We start from the raw sequence: 15,978 nt of genomic DNA, 5'->3' as shown, positions 1-15,978 counted from the left end.
ACACTAATATATTAAATAGGAGTCTCCTGCATTATTGTTGTTTTGCAAATTCATGATACTATTTTTATATTCGACAAATGAGGTCATTTACAATTTAATGAATTGGTATCTTTTTATAAAGCGGTGACACTATTTTTTTATTATTAATTTTAAATAATGGGCATTAGAGAATTGTTTAAGAATACGTACGTAACATTATTGGTTTGTCTTAATCAAAATACATACACTAATTTTTCAATAATTAAATGAGATCATCTGGTAACAGTTAATTTTTTTTACAGATTAGTAACAGTTATTACTATATTTTTTATAGAAGTTATTACTATATTGTGCATTATAAGATTACCTTTTTAAATATTATTACGATTAGGAAGTTTTTCAAAAATTGCTTTTTTCCCTTAATAACTTTTCATTTACAATTGCTAATTGTTTTGGATTACGGTTAAGGTTCAATTTACATAATGATCTACTTTGGTCTATTTTGGATTAATTCAAATTGTAAGAGTCGAAGTTAGCATCAAGTATAGGCCTTCTAATATACATTCGCGAATCATAAATTACACATTAGTTTGAAGCAAATTTATAATGTTGCTACGCCAAGAAATAGTATTATTGCTCACACGAGGCCTTGGGTTTTGTGCCGTAGAATATAGACAATCTCAAATTCTTATAAATAAACCAATGTCATTATGACTTAAGTGTTATTATGGTATAATATTCAATGACTTAAGTGTTAAAATATCTTTTACAAGTTTTCATTCAATTACACAATGTTTTAATTATATTTAAGAGCTTAGCACCATCTAAAGTTTTTGAACTTAAGTCTAGGTAGAAGTCGATCTCAGTCAACACTCACCAAAGTTCAGAGTCATAATTAGTACAATCCATCTTAGAGTATAATTGGTGACTTGGTGTCGTCTGTGAAATTTTTTTATATATCATAATTAATACAAGATGATAAACAACTCAATGTGAACTCACTTTAGATGGATATACTAAAGATGTAAGTTTTCCATTCAACTTGTTTGAAAAACTCAATAACTTTCGCATGTATTACAATTTACAATAGTTATGACCGAGAATGAGATCACAATAGTCAATCTCAAAAACAAGATAATACAACAACTACAAAAATAGATAGTCAAATATTGAAGCAACATTCAAAACTAGTTTAATCACCCCACTAATGAGTTTTAAGTATAACTAAGTTTCATATCATCAGGTTAAAATTGTTAATTCATGTTTTAACACAAATTCAATGGATAAAAAAATAAAAATAAAAGCAAGAGATAAAATTCTTTTGTAAAAAGTACTTTTATCTCAAAAATCACTTTTCACCTAATTCTCAAATATATTCGCAATTGATTAAATTATGTAAAATGAATGTTTACGTGCTATTTATAGAGTTTGTTAGAAGGAGTAATAGCAATATAATTATCATAAATTAACTAACTAACTAACCAATTTCAACTAAGGAAAATAAATATTTCTTTTTTTCCTAATTATAAAATCTCTTTAACTAATTCACGTGAAAAATGATCAATTTAATTAATACATTAAATCTATTAATTAATTATACTATTATTCTAAAATTATCATTTTCTTATCTATCTATTTATTTAATTATTTCTCATTAATTTTGGAGAGAAAATAATTGAGTAAAAATACGTAAAAAAAATTAATATATCTATAAATTAAAAAAATCTATAAATCAATAAATAAATTTTTTTAAAAAAATCTTATAATCAGAAAAAAAAATACACTAACCGTACGAAAAAAAAATTATACAGTAAATCTCGTGAGGCTAGTTCGCTATACTGCAAAAACCAAGTACAAATGCAATTAATTGATACTTAGATACAACCTGTAAAAAATTGCCTCTTTATCAAACACGTGTACAAACGACACTGACTCGACTTTGCATACAGATGGATTTATCAATTATCATCACCTTATATTAAAACCACACTAATTCAGATCTGTACCCAACATAACTACTAACAAATATGTCACTATTGAAAATGCTTCAAACCAAAATTAATGCACAGTAGTTTTTTTGTTAGAAGTTACAGTATGAACTAGAAGTCTCTAAATTGTTTTGGAAATTTTTAATTAATTAAATCTTTTTAAATTGAGTTTCTGATCTTTTATAATTTTTGTAATTAAATATCGGAGTTAGTAAAATTCTCAAATTATTACTTTTACGGAGGTTTCAATTCTATATAAACTAATTATAGAAATCCAATTAAAAAATTTATATATAGAAGATTAGGAATCTAATTATATTTTGTTTAATTTAGTAACCTAACTGAAAATGTCCAATTTTTTAAGGACATATTGATAAATTAAACCTATTAAAAAAGAACAAACGTAGCCCTTCTCTCACAGCTGCAAAGTGCAAACCTGTGAAAAGAAAGAAAAAAGAAAAATCCTAATAAATGCAATATCGAATGATCATCTACATGACTCCATCTAATCTATTTTACACGATGTCCTTTTTATTTTAAATATTTGGTTTAGTTGCATTTTTTATTCTCAAATTTTTAATTTATATGTTTTATTCTTAATTTTAAAAAAAATTGTAATTTTTATCTTTCGTGATTTATTTATTAATAAGTACAAAAGTTAAGGATGCAGTTTGGCCGAAAAACAAAAGGTTAAAAATAAAATTTATCAAAAAAATACAAAAAGTTAGGTGCAAAAATTATCCAAACAAAAGAAGTTGAGATTAAAAAGTGCAATTAAGTTTAAAGTAAAATGATAAAAGATAAAATTTGTAAGTTTGATAAAAATTGAATAAAATGTGTGAAATGAATTAATTTATTGAAAATAAAATTCATAAAAAAATATAATTAAACTTAAATATTTTTTCCGCTAGTTTGGACGTAAAAATAAAATAAAAGAAGGATAGTGATAGTTGTACGTGTTGAGCTGTGAGTCATAGCAAATTATAGGCGGAAAAAAACACCACGGTGGCATATCCGAAAGGAAAGGGAAATCCTTGTTCTTGTATTAATTTGAAATCATATAATTTATGGTTCACTAAAGACACCTACACTAATGGTTGGGTCCCAGACACGTGAAGTGTAAATAATGGCCATGTTCCTATCAACTCCTTACCAAAAATTCAGAAAACACAGCAAAGCCTAAACACTGTACTAACTAAGGTTTACCAAATTGTTCAGATTTCTTATTATAGAACATACAACTTCATGTCTTACAAAAAATATCAAAACCTGCCTCTTAGATTTGTTCGTACATATAAGACATGGTTATTATCATGTAAAGATAATATAAGAACAAAGTAAATTTAGCATAAATTTCAGTGTTTCAAAATAATATGTTAGATCCGACATTGATAGAGACTATCCTCTATTAGATATAGATCAGATCTAACTAACTCTTCGTACACCTAGAGCCAGAACAATGTTGCTGCAGTTTGGGTGCAAATCACTATAAGGGAAGAAATATAAAGGAGGAAAGTTATTTTGATGGGACTCACCACAAAATAATTTCATTTCAAATTGGAATAAAATGAGAGATGAATAGTCTTTCTCTTTTTCATTTTCTAGTTAATTTTAATTAATATAAAATATTTTGATATAATTTATTTATTTTTCATTCTTTGTTCCATTTATTTAAACAAGCAAAAAGAAATTTTTAATTTGGAAGAAAAATAATGAAAAAGTCAATAGACATATTCCGTATAATTAAAGAAAAAAGTTAAAAAAAATATATATGTTTATTAAAAAATGACATGTGGATAAATTTGGAAGTAAAATAAAAATGAAAAAAAAATAAGGCTTAAATATGTTTTAAATTTTTAATATATACCTCCTTTTTTATATTTGAAAACTTTTTAAAAAATTCGAGGTGTAATTCCACTCAAGTAGTGCAAAAAAATTTCAAACTAATGAAAAAAATCTCAAATAAAACTTTTTAAATATTAAAGATTAAATTTAAAAGAAAAATTTATCAATGATTAAATAAAAAAATCAAGTATAAATCAGGATGAAAAATATATTTAAACCAAAAAATAATATGAATAAAAATATCAGTGAGTAATTTTTCAATAAATGAAAGAAATAAACTTAAATGGTTCAAATGGATGGATCATGGATGCATAATTGTCAGGAAAATAATTGTGGCTGATTTACATATCAATCAAGTTCAGGAAAATAATTGTCATTCATAATTAGTGATCCATATGGATGGATCATGGATGCATAATTGCGTTTTAACTGTCTATAAAGATGGAAAAACTGTTAAGCCAATCATTCTTGTTTTTAAATAGCAGTTAAGGAATATGCCACGATTTTCGCGCGTATTAATTAATCTTTTCATATTAACACTATCTACCTAAATAATTTTGAACAATATTAACACTCTTCTTTTTCGATCTAAACTACAGTACATGTATCTCTTACTCAAGAGATTAATTCTATTTTAGCATATAATTAAAATCATTATGGGAATAAGATTCTCCATCTAAATATTTAATTTAACTTGATTGTATACTCAGGTCTCAAACGTGTTCAGTGCTGAATCATAACTCATCTATTACTGAACTTATATATATTTTTTTTCATTTTACATTTTTTTGGAGGCTTTTACTTGAAGAATGGTTGTTTTTTTTTTTTTCCTTTTCTAATTTTTATAAGTAATAATACTATCACTTTTTCTTCTTCTTCTGAACAATACTATCAAGTTAAACTCATTAATTAAAATAATTACAAACTAGTTTTGTCAAATTTAAATCATATAAATTTAGGGAGAAAATTAAACTACAGCTTCGAAGTTCTTTTCATCGTCTAATATTTAAAATCAAATTGAAAAAAAGTTTTTAATTTTAAAAGGATTTATAATATTATTATCGAGAAGTTATACGAGATAATCGATTTTTCTTATATTTAGCGCTCTGGTATTTTAAAATAAAAAAGGTGATTAAAATTATTTAAAAAAAAAAGAATCATATATTTTTTCTTGAATTCATGGCACAAAAAAATCGTGGTTTGCTAGCTTTTTGAACCACACTTTGCATTTAGAAAATATTTAGACAGAATTAGTACTTTAATTCTCTAATTTTTATTGTTTGTTTTGCATTGGCATTTTTTTTTCACTTTTGCTTCATTTTAATTGATCTATAACTTTTACTCTTGTTTAACGTGTTTGGTATTTTCAGTTAACTCTTTTTAATTAACTCCATCAATAACTCTCATCATTCTTAGTTTAAAAGGAGCACGAGACAAAAAAGATGGAGATTTTCATGAGAAATCCATCTTAAAGAAAAAGGAATGTGAAAGAGATGAAGGTGATTAGCTCAAGAAACTTGAAGGAACATGAAGAGTGAGGAAAGTGTGGGGAATAGAGAAAAAAGAAGCAACAAGTGATTAACTTGATTATAAAGTTATAATAGAGTCAATGAAAATGACTTACTTGTCAAGCCTTTTGAAAATTATGAACTAAAATAAAAGCAAAATAATAAATAAATGGCCAAATTGAATCAAAATACTGGTTTTCTTACATGTTTAAAGTTTATAAATAAAGAAATAATAAACTAGAAGTCTGTATTATAAAACGTTAAAATCAAGTTAATTATACATGTCCAAGGATCGAGAATAGCCATTTACTTTGGCTATTTATTTTTCAAAGTATTGATTTTTAATTTAGTTTGGCTACGGGTGCAACTCATGTAACTAGATATTAAAAAAACTAAATATATTAAATATATAAATAGTTAGCCATTAAAGAATATAGGAAATATTTTTATTTTGCATTAATATAAAATTAAAAATTGTATAAAATAGACAATAAGTGTATATAAAATATTAAAAACATTATATATATATATATATATATATATATATATATATATATATATATATATATTATCATAACTCGATGGTGCAAACAAAATCATCTACACACTGATATGTAGCTCTAATGGCATAAAATAAGCACCTCGATAGATTATTGTATAAACCAGAATAATATTTAATCTGTTCAATATGATTTGGATTGACCCAAAAAAATTTCAAAATTCGAATCAAAAGTCAATTAAATATTATCGGTTCAAAGTCGATTTTACGCAAAATCTAAACTAACCAATCAACTAATTTACGAACACTCCTAGTTGAATGTCTAGTTTTCAATTGGATAGCCAGTCCAATTTTGACGGTGTAAATTAAGACAAAAATGGGAGGACAAGTTAAAATTCATTTTAAAGTTGTGAGAATTTTTCAATTAGAATATTTATTTGTCTTCCATTGATATTTTATGTGGTTACGTTGGGGACATGTTATTTGAAGATGTCTTAATAAAAATAAGCACTTAATTATAGAAAAGTTAGATGTGCATGCAATTTATTTAAAAGAAATTGAAATAGATGTAGGGTTTTTCATTGGACCACTGAGCTGCTTCTGGATGTGGGGTTTTTTTTCCGTGCAACTTTGGGACCGTTTTGGCTTGTCTAATTAGTCCACGATGTGCATGCATAACATTTAAAAAACAATATACGTACATTTTCGTAACCATATTATCTGTTTTGGCATATAGGGAATTTCATTTTGAATTGAACTTGGCTTTTATATTACTGAGAGGCAAATTGGTAAGCAATTTGATATGCAAGAAGTTGAGAACCCAAGAATATTCCCTATCCCCCTCGGGGGAAAAAACCAAAAGGAAGTGTGGTCTCTTGGTATAATGTGGAATTCAGTTTTCAAATTTCATCTTGTCTATATTTATATAAAAAAAAACAAAAATATCACTCTCTACACATTTGTAGCTCTATTGGCATAAAATCAGCACCTCAGGAGATTATTTGATGTGACATGGTTAGGAGTTCACCCCTTAAAAAATATATATTAAAAGATATTATTTTTTTAAAATAAAATTCAGTATTTTAAAGAATTTATTATTGATTCTTAGCTGAAAAATACAACGACAAAAAAAAATATAATGTGTAACTTTTTTTTATTAGTTTAAAGAATATTGTGTCACATCATTTTTAAGAAAAAAGATTAATCCTTTTAAAAATGAAACTGTGGAGTAGAGAAATTAATTCATAGATATTTAAAGATAAAATAATAGTAAAGTTTGTTTTATAAATTTGTTATATATTTTTTATTTGTCTATTATTATTTTTTTAATTTGTGTAAAAGAAAAATAGGACAACACTTAATATTGGACGAGTTACATAATTAATGTTATTTATTGATGTGGTCGAGGTGGTGCAAGATGCATCAATTGTTCTTCATTGAATTTTACAGGAAAGTTCCTAGTATTAATATGCATTCAATTTCCCGTACTGATGTGAGCAAATTAATCTTTTTTTTATTAGTGCAAATTGAAAACAATGTGAGAAAATGACATATTTTTCTTAACCAACAAAGTTTTATTCTGAGAGCAAATTTATTTGAACCTATAAAGGAAAATGTTAAAAGCGCCTTGAAAATTTTATAGCACAAGTTGATTGGTTTCACAAATTTTGTGAACATTTGAGTTGCTGCTGCTCCCCAAAAGAGTACAAGATGATGCTATTGGGTTGCGGAATGATTCTTTCACACCCTTTTACATTCTGGTCTATCTTAATTTCACTACCTTTTTCTTTAATTCAACATTCCATTACTCTTTTTCATTTACATGTGGAAGCAGAGTGTGAATTCCAAAAAGTGAGAGACTTTATGCTCTATTTTGGATGTAATCATTTTCGAAAATCTATGCTCTGTATCAGTGGTATGTGGGCCTTGCCGTGTGTAGTGTTGTGTTCTGGGCCTTTTGTACTTTCAAGTGCTCTGTGTCTGATTGTAAATTTTTACACTATCAACTTATTAGACATCATCCTAAATATAATTTTTAAAATAATTATTATATAAGTCAATGAAATTATCATAAATAATAATATATAATTAGATAATAGTAGTGTAATTTTTTTATTTTTAATATCTTTTAATTAAATTAAATTTTTTTTATTGAGAATTAGGGTAAAATTACGATAAAAATCAGAGTGTGGATTGGGAAGTGATAACATGTTTTCACTAAATACTATATATATTAAATTGTTTTAGTATTATCCTGAAAGTACTTGTTAGCATTCTTAAGTAATAAGCTAAAATGTGAACTTCAATATCAGCAAGCCAATCTCATTGATAATGGGATTAATTTACTTTATCAATTCACTGGAAACACTAATGTGGTATTTTGCTAGGTACATACATATTCTGGACGTCACTTTACCAATTTTATCTGGAGAAAAAAGGTTTATTGTCTCTTGTACAATCTTGTTAACGTCACGTATTTGAAGGTGTAGGTATTTTTAGTAATTGAATAAAAAATCACTCCTATTCAAAGAGGAAACTAATTGGTCAATCAAACGGTCAAGAACAGGTCAAGTGTGGACTTGGTAAGCTTTATAAAGATAAATTAAAAGTGTTGATTAGGTAATTAAAACAAATGAACTGCCGGCATTATGATTTTATTCTACCAAAATGAATATCTTATGATTTTATTCTAACCTTATTCAACACGATACAAAAAAATTCAGGGAGTGTTCAAAGGTTAATATTTAATTATAATTTAAATTTTGGCATGTAATTAGGTTAAATAATTAAAGAAAGAATACTTAAAGTAAGTGCAAGTAAGATGTAGCACTCATAATAATTGATGTTTAAGTTTTTTTTTACGTAGATTAAGAAAACAAGTATTTTAATAGAATTAACATTTATTAGCAAATAATTTTATTAAAATGTTTTTTTTCTCTCTTAATTTTAATTTTAATAAATGTATTATTAAATCTTTCAAGATAATATTATTTATTAAACGGTCAAATTAGAATAAATGTTTTAATAATTTATTGAAAAGTAAGAACATATATAAACAAAAATAACTAATTTCACACTAATTAAGTAGAAAAATAAAATTTCACATTAATTATATCATTTAACTTTACAAATTTCAAGTAGAAAAATAAAATTATTCCTAAAATTTTCTTTATTAGAACTTGTTGTTATAAATAAATAAAAATCATTGAAAATATAGTTTAATTTAATCAAAGATATTCATTAAATATGGGTAAAATTGGTTATATTTCTTTATAGTTAAATCCAAGGTATAAAACTTTTTTGCATATGAATCCGGAGGATGTATATTTTATGTTTTATCTCTAGAAAGCCTTTGGTGAATTAAAACAAGAGAGTGCTACTTTTGATTAATCTCGACTTCAAAGTGAATGTAGGCTTATGAAAACAAAACAAAAAAAAAATGATTCTTAATTATCACATTAAACCTCTTAAAGAGCTTAACTATGATTAGACCATTCAAAAGTGAGTTCTATTAATTTTTTAGGTTTGAGGGAATTTTAAACTCGAGTTAGTGTGCAAATTTTGAAATGACTTGAAATCTCTAGTGAAATGGACATGGAATACACGTTTTTCATTTTCCATTTGTAGATGGGGAGGGACTAGTTCAATTCAACATGCCCATGCATGAATTCTTAAACGAGGGACTAACAATGGGTTGCTTGTAATACAGTCAAAGTATGACACGGTCTTCATCAATTATTGATCATTCCTTGCTTGCCTCTATGCGGACACCATTCCCACAAGAGAATATGCTGTCCCCAAACTAAGAACCAATATTTGCAACACATTTTCCATGGTTCACGAGCCATTTTCTTAGGAAAGGTACTAATGCTAGTTGGAGAGGGTTCATAAAGCATGGTTAATTAATTAATACGGCACTCCAAGTACAAATGTATGAACCTTACTAAATAGACTAATAAGTTGTGTAATCAAGTTTTGTTTTTAGTGATATCCACCCAATTAAAATATACTTCTAGACTCATATAAAAAAGAATAATTAAATGATAACATTAAATATGACAAATATTTTAAATATGATAATATAAATCTAAAAAGAGTAATATTTAATAAATATATAGTTATATTAAAGAATATCGTATTAGTACTTTTTTCATTATTTATCTTAAAAATTAAAAGAGAGGCATGTGCAATTTAAAAGAGGTTAGATGAAACTTCTTCCTGATTATCGTCATAAGAGAACTACAAATTCTTTCTTAATGGAATCAACAACGGATAGAAAGTTCTCGTCACCCAAATGTTACTTTGAATATGCATGCAATCTTGAAATTTTCCAAACTTCATGTTCATTCCTTGTTGTTGGACTAAAAGGGTTTAATTTGAATATGCAACTAAATATGGTTTAATGAAACTTTGAATCACGATTAATTTGAAAATAAAAAAAATGAGGGACGCATGTCTTATTCCTTCATCCATATGTAACCATGTTCACATGCATGACTCGATTTAAGGAAAAGAAAGAAGAAAGAAAAATCCTTATCCTCATATAATAGGGGACCACCAAATATTGCGGTCATCAAAGGCACCACACGGTAATGAAACAAGAAATATTTGACCAACAAAGTAAAACTGCGACAAAAGAATCACATAAAACACTCAGGGACAAATTATCAACCATTAATATATACCTGACGTCAAGTTACATGATAAAGTTTATCAAATAATTTAACATAAAAAAACACTTATCTCAACAACATAACAAATCAGATGAAATTAGATAGAATATGATAAAATATATAATATTGATAGGCATGACGTTACTTCATCCCTACCAAAATAAATATTGTATTTGAAAAGATAATTATTCCAAAATAAATTTTATATTTAACTTTTCATTATAATATTAATTATTCTTTTTTATCAACCACCCTAATAAATATCACTTTAGTTTTTAAATTTAATATTAATACTACTCTCTTTTATTTATTTAATAAGGTTAGTTTTAAAAAATTATTACTCTATTTCATCTATTTATTAATTTTTTATCTACATAAAATAATATAAGATACTTATTTTGGGACAACAAAATTAAAATTACTTTTTCGTTTAGGATAAGAAAATACTATCTCAACTCCTATATATAAAAGCAATAAATGATATTTTTATTTGATTTTAACTATAAGCAACGATCACTTGTTTTCAAAATTTATTTTAACTCAAAGATATTTTTAAAATAAAATTTACGTTTATGATAATATTAATTTTGATCACCATTTTTCTTAATCTAAATAATTTATACTATATTACTTATATAGTTATATACAACACCATGATAACTTGTTATGAAAGTAGTAATACAAGTAATAAATATGCCTTCAACACAAAATTTAAGATAGTGTCATTGATATATATATGACAACAAATTAAACCTTTGAAATTTTCAATACTAATAATAACAATAATAGTGCCTTGGCGTATCAAAGTTGTTGGGAAGTTGGCTATTAAATATAAAGTCCCAACAATATATTTTGTGATATATGTTCTTTTTAATAATTTTACTATGTAGAAACTAGTAAAAAATTATTAGAGACTAACCATCAAAAAAGGAATTATACTTACACAATTTCATATTTTTTTATTTAGTTTTAACTAACACGAGTAATAAAAATGTGTGTATATTGGAGTATGTTAGAAAAAAATAATACCATTGCTGTCAAATGTAATATTACTATTTACTAGTTGACATTTTTTTTCCAACTTTCAACGTCATGTTGGCAATTCAGGCATTAAAGAAGTTTTCGTGTGCATGAACATAAGAGTCAAAATCTTACCAATACTCAATAAAAGCAGGTAGGATTTTAGAGGCTGGTTTGGGGCGCTTGGCCCTTACTTCAATCTTTGAAGAGTCAACGTGAACAAAACAGTTATGTTTACATTGGTTCAACGAATAACAATTGACTACGCTATTTCCTCAGTTACCCTTTGCTTCACTTCTTTATCAAAAGGCCATACACTGGACATTTTCTTCTTACTTCTTCCTACACAGACAAATACTTACAATTTTGGAGAAATTTTTCATTTCATTCACACCCTTTTCATCATTGGTGTTGTTTTGGCCTGAGAAAGAAAAATAAAAATAAAAAAACTTTCATCATGGGAAACTCCTGCAGAAAACCAGTGGCTCATGTATCTTCAGCAAGTTTCTTTGGTCAGTTTTAATTTGGTTACTTTAACCATATCTATATGACTATATCACTTTTTCTAATTTATCTTTTTTAGTACAAAGTATAAAGCCTTCATTTGTTTTTCATCAACTTTTCTGTTATCATCAGTTAGCACTTGTCATGCCACTTAGTTTGATGATGATGATGCCTTAAATATGATTACGGTTTGTTATAGTGGATGATTCTATTTTAGCCCTTTGGTATCTACGGAGAGAAGAAGAAGGCGATGTTCTCAAAATGGTAAAGGTTAAAACAATAGTTCATAGGCTGTAACGTGAAAGATTATAGGACTAACTAGTCTTGAATGGACCTTCTTTTGTTTTCTTGTTTATTTATTGCTCTCAAGTCCTTGGCTTCCTAGGATCGAATTAAATTTTTGTCTTTTGAGTAATTTATATATAAACCTTCTGTATTGTGTCAATATTGGCCTTAAAAAATGGAGATTATGAGGCTACTTCGGTCTGAATCAGGTTCTAAATAATGTTAAATAATTTTTGCTTTTTTCTCTTAATGTAGTAGCTAGTATGTGGATTGAAATTAGCTGCATTTTCTTTTGGCTATTTTTTCTTTCTTTTCAACAATAAGGCACTGGTGCTCCGAATGAGCTAATTGTATGTTACTGGATGTTTGTATAACATCTCCCTGCCCCTTTGCTTGTTTAAAACAATTCTTGTCTATCGAGAGTAATGTAAAAGGGGTTAGTTCAATGCTGAAATTCGTTCAGCAAAAAAAGTTTTCAATTTATTATGTTTTAAGTTTGGAATTCGAATAGCCTTTGGTTGTTTTTCATTATTATTCTTATATTTTGTGCATGCAGTGTAGCAAAAATCAATGAATCACTCTAACACTTAATGTCTATATATGCATGCTCAATCAATCACTCTTTTATCACCTCATAGCTAGTAATCAACTTCTAGATGCTACACATAATAGTGCAATCTTCTGCACTGGGTTTTAGATGTTACTCCAATGGCTGATTGTAACTTGCATATCATCTACTCTCAGGAAGCACAAAGTGTCAGAGTAAGACAAAACAGAACTCAAATTCTTCTGAACGAAAAGCTCCTTTAAAAACATCAGCATCAAATGTTGGCAAACCCATTTCCAATAGCCTCAAGTCCTTCACCTTCAATGATCTAAGAGAGGCCACTAAGAACTTCAGGCAAGAAAACTTAATTGGAGAAGGAGGGTTTGGATTTGTCTACAAGGGATGGATAGATGAGAACACATGCACTCCAACAAAACCAGGGACTGGAATTGTAGTGGCCATCAAGAAACTTAAACCAGAAAGCTTTCAAGGCCACAGAGAATGGCTGGTATGTCCAAGTCCAACACAACCTCTTAATCTGTTTTCTAACTGCTTGGTCTTGCTAGGTGTTGACTAATTTTCTTCCCTTTTTGTTTGCAGGCAGAAGTCAATTATCTAGGCCAGCTTCACCACGAAAATATGGTGAAACTTATTGGTTACTGCACAGATGGTAAAAACAGGCTTCTAGTTTATGAGTTTATGCAGAAAGGAAGTTTGGAAAATCATTTATTCAGAAGTAAGTAGTACATTCACTCTTCAACAATCAACATATTTAGTCTCAAATGATCCACTGAGTACTAATGGACAAATGAGTGGAAATAGGGCAGGCCAGACTTGCCTATGGTAGGCCTGAGCCCGATCTGGTTTATAATTACAAAGTCTGTTTGACTTGTAAGCCTAAAAGTCCTTCAGAAAAATCAATTTTAATAATAATGATTTTATATTTTTATTAGGTGCAAATTGTAGTATATGTATAATGTATTATGTATTATTTTTATAAATAGACAGACTTATGAGGCTTAATAGGTTTTTTTAAGTCCTGAAACTTGATTTTTTCACTAGAACAAACTTTTTATAAAGTTTAAGTCTAACCTTTTAATATACGGGACAGGCTTGACACATGCCCTGAACCATAATTTCTTCTTTATTCACAATACCTCAAATTTTGTTTTCTATTACTGCAGAAGGTGTTCAACCTATTCCATGGATTACACGGATCAACATTGCAGTTGCTGTTGCAAGAGGATTAACATTTTTACATACCCTCGATACAAATGTTATATATCGTGACTTGAAGGCTTCCAACATCCTACTTGATTCGGTATGTGACACTGAAAGTTTGGCTTGTAGATTTGTGAAGAAAACCGCACCTGCTGTTTTGCATGTAAATCTCCATTCTGAAAGAGTAGCACTATTATTTATGCAGGATTTCAATGCTAAGCTTTCGGATTTTGGCTTAGCAAGAGATGGTCCTACTGGAGATAACACTCATGTTTCAACAAGAGTTATTGGTACTCATGGTTATGCTGCACCTGAGTATGTAGCTACAGGTAGATTTGCCTTTCCATTTTTCTTTATCTTTATCAAAGTGTTAGTTTCTTAGCTTTTGGATGTTGAGGTAGATACCAGAAAGCAAAACAAAAGCAAGGAGCAATGGAGACAAAGGAAGATGCAATGATGCTGTGTTATACTAATAATGGACATTTGTGACTTTTTTTAATTCTAAAAATTCATTTGGACACCAGTTTGAATGCATACTAGTTCACTACATTAATTTCTTAGTCCTTGGTATAAGAGACCTAGTGTGTGTTTGGGAAGCAGTTGAATACTTGAATTCAACACCAACAGACTTTCACATGAAAGCTACTACAACTTAGTTGCTTTGAAATTTTTGCATTGGAATGTGCAATTTCTCCATTCGACGTGGTTTCATCGCTAATCCAAACACAATCCTAGTTAACTTGTCTGTCACTTCTTCTTAGAGGGTCACAGCTCAAAATGAAGTAATCAAATTGGCCAACATTGTGAATGTTTGGATAACCATTTTGGACCTACTTTTGGGTGTTGAACATACTTTTGGAGAATGATACTCTTTATTTGAACGTACTTTTAAAAGGGGTGAACGGTGATCCAAACAGAAAGCAAATCGGTTTATTTCTTCAAAACTCTACACATAAGAGACAAAAACTAAATAATGTTCCATTTGCTGTGATGTTATATGTCCATGATTTGTAAAGTTGATGAGCATATCTTTTTCCCATTTATAATAAGTTGCTTTTTGAATAAACAAACAGGTCATTTGACCCCAAGGAGTGATGTATACAGCTTTGGAGTTGTGTTGTTAGAATTACTAACAGGAAGGCGTGTAGTTGAAGATGATAGACCTGGATTTTCAGAAGAAACACTGGTGGATTGGGCAAGGCCATTCTTGAGTGATAGCAGAAGAATTTTGAGAATCATGGATTCAAGGTTGGGTGGTCAATACTCCAAGAAAGGAGCACGGGCTGCAGCAGCACTTGTACTACAATGTCTAAATACTGATCCCAAATATAGACCAACTATGGTAACTGTTCTAGCAGAATTGGAAGCACTACATTCCTCAAATTCATTCCCAAGGACCCCAAAATCTGGAACTGAGAATCATACAACAGAGCATTCTAGTCATTCCCACAAGTCAGCTACAAGTAGTAACAAACTATGAGCTGTTCTTTCTCTGTGGACTAATGCTTTTGCATCACAACAAGTGCTTTGTTCTTTCAGTTTTGCGGCTAAGTGATCTTCATCTAGGGCAAAGCATTATTTTATTTTCGGATCATCGTAACATTGTTGGAAAGCATTACCATGCTTAAACAACGGGGCATTATTCATGTGATATCATATTAATTGTTTCAAATGTGAAACGGTAGTGTTTTTTTAAGGAGTTCAAAAGGGTATATAGTTAGAAAAACCGAACTTTTGCACCGTTGTATTCATATCCATGTAAAATAACATAATTTTTCCTTCATATTCCTCATCATCTCTCCAAAATGAGTTGTAAGTTGCTCTGAAATGTTTAAAATTTACTCAGACATCTCATTAAACAATGCTTGGTTGACGTATAAAGACTAACCTTAGACAAACTTTACATATG

At 28.1% G+C, this 15,978-nt stretch overlaps 1 protein-coding gene across 1 annotated transcript; it reads left to right on the top strand.

Moving 5' to 3' along the window:
* The first annotated feature begins 11,657 nt into the window (after nucleotides 1-11,657).
* LOC114384402 (probable serine/threonine-protein kinase PBL2) lies at nucleotides 11,658-15,864 on the top strand. Its single transcript, XM_028344073.1, has 6 exons — nucleotides 11,658-12,024; nucleotides 13,046-13,356; nucleotides 13,449-13,584; nucleotides 14,033-14,169; nucleotides 14,275-14,398; nucleotides 15,143-15,864. Exons 1-6 carry the CDS (start codon nucleotides 11,970-11,972, stop codon nucleotides 15,547-15,549), a joined length of 1,170 nt encoding a protein of 389 aa, XP_028199874.1. The 5' UTR covers nucleotides 11,658-11,969; the 3' UTR covers nucleotides 15,550-15,864.
* Nucleotides 15,865-15,978: the final 114 nt, after the last annotated feature.

Source organism: Glycine soja, chromosome 14 (genome assembly GCF_004193775.1).
Source record: "Glycine soja cultivar W05 chromosome 14, ASM419377v2, whole genome shotgun sequence".
In the NCBI taxonomy this organism is placed as follows: domain Eukaryota; kingdom Viridiplantae; phylum Streptophyta; class Magnoliopsida; order Fabales; family Fabaceae; genus Glycine; species Glycine soja.
Note: the sequence above shows the minus strand (reverse complement) of the source record. Positions and strands in the feature narration are given on the sequence as shown.

Bases quoted from the DNA above. Each gene is read 5' to 3' on its own strand.
- LOC114384402 (XM_028344073.1), top strand. From the start codon at position 11,970: ATGGGAAACTCCTGCAGAAAACCAGTGGCTCATGTATCTTCAGCAAGT. The intron at 14,170-14,274 runs GTATGTGACACT...TTATTTATGCAG, and splicing joins CCAACATCCTACTTGATTCG to GATTTCAATGCTAAGCTTTC. The intron at 14,399-15,142 runs GTAGATTTGCCT...ATAAACAAACAG, and splicing joins ACCTGAGTATGTAGCTACAG to GTCATTTGACCCCAAGGAGT.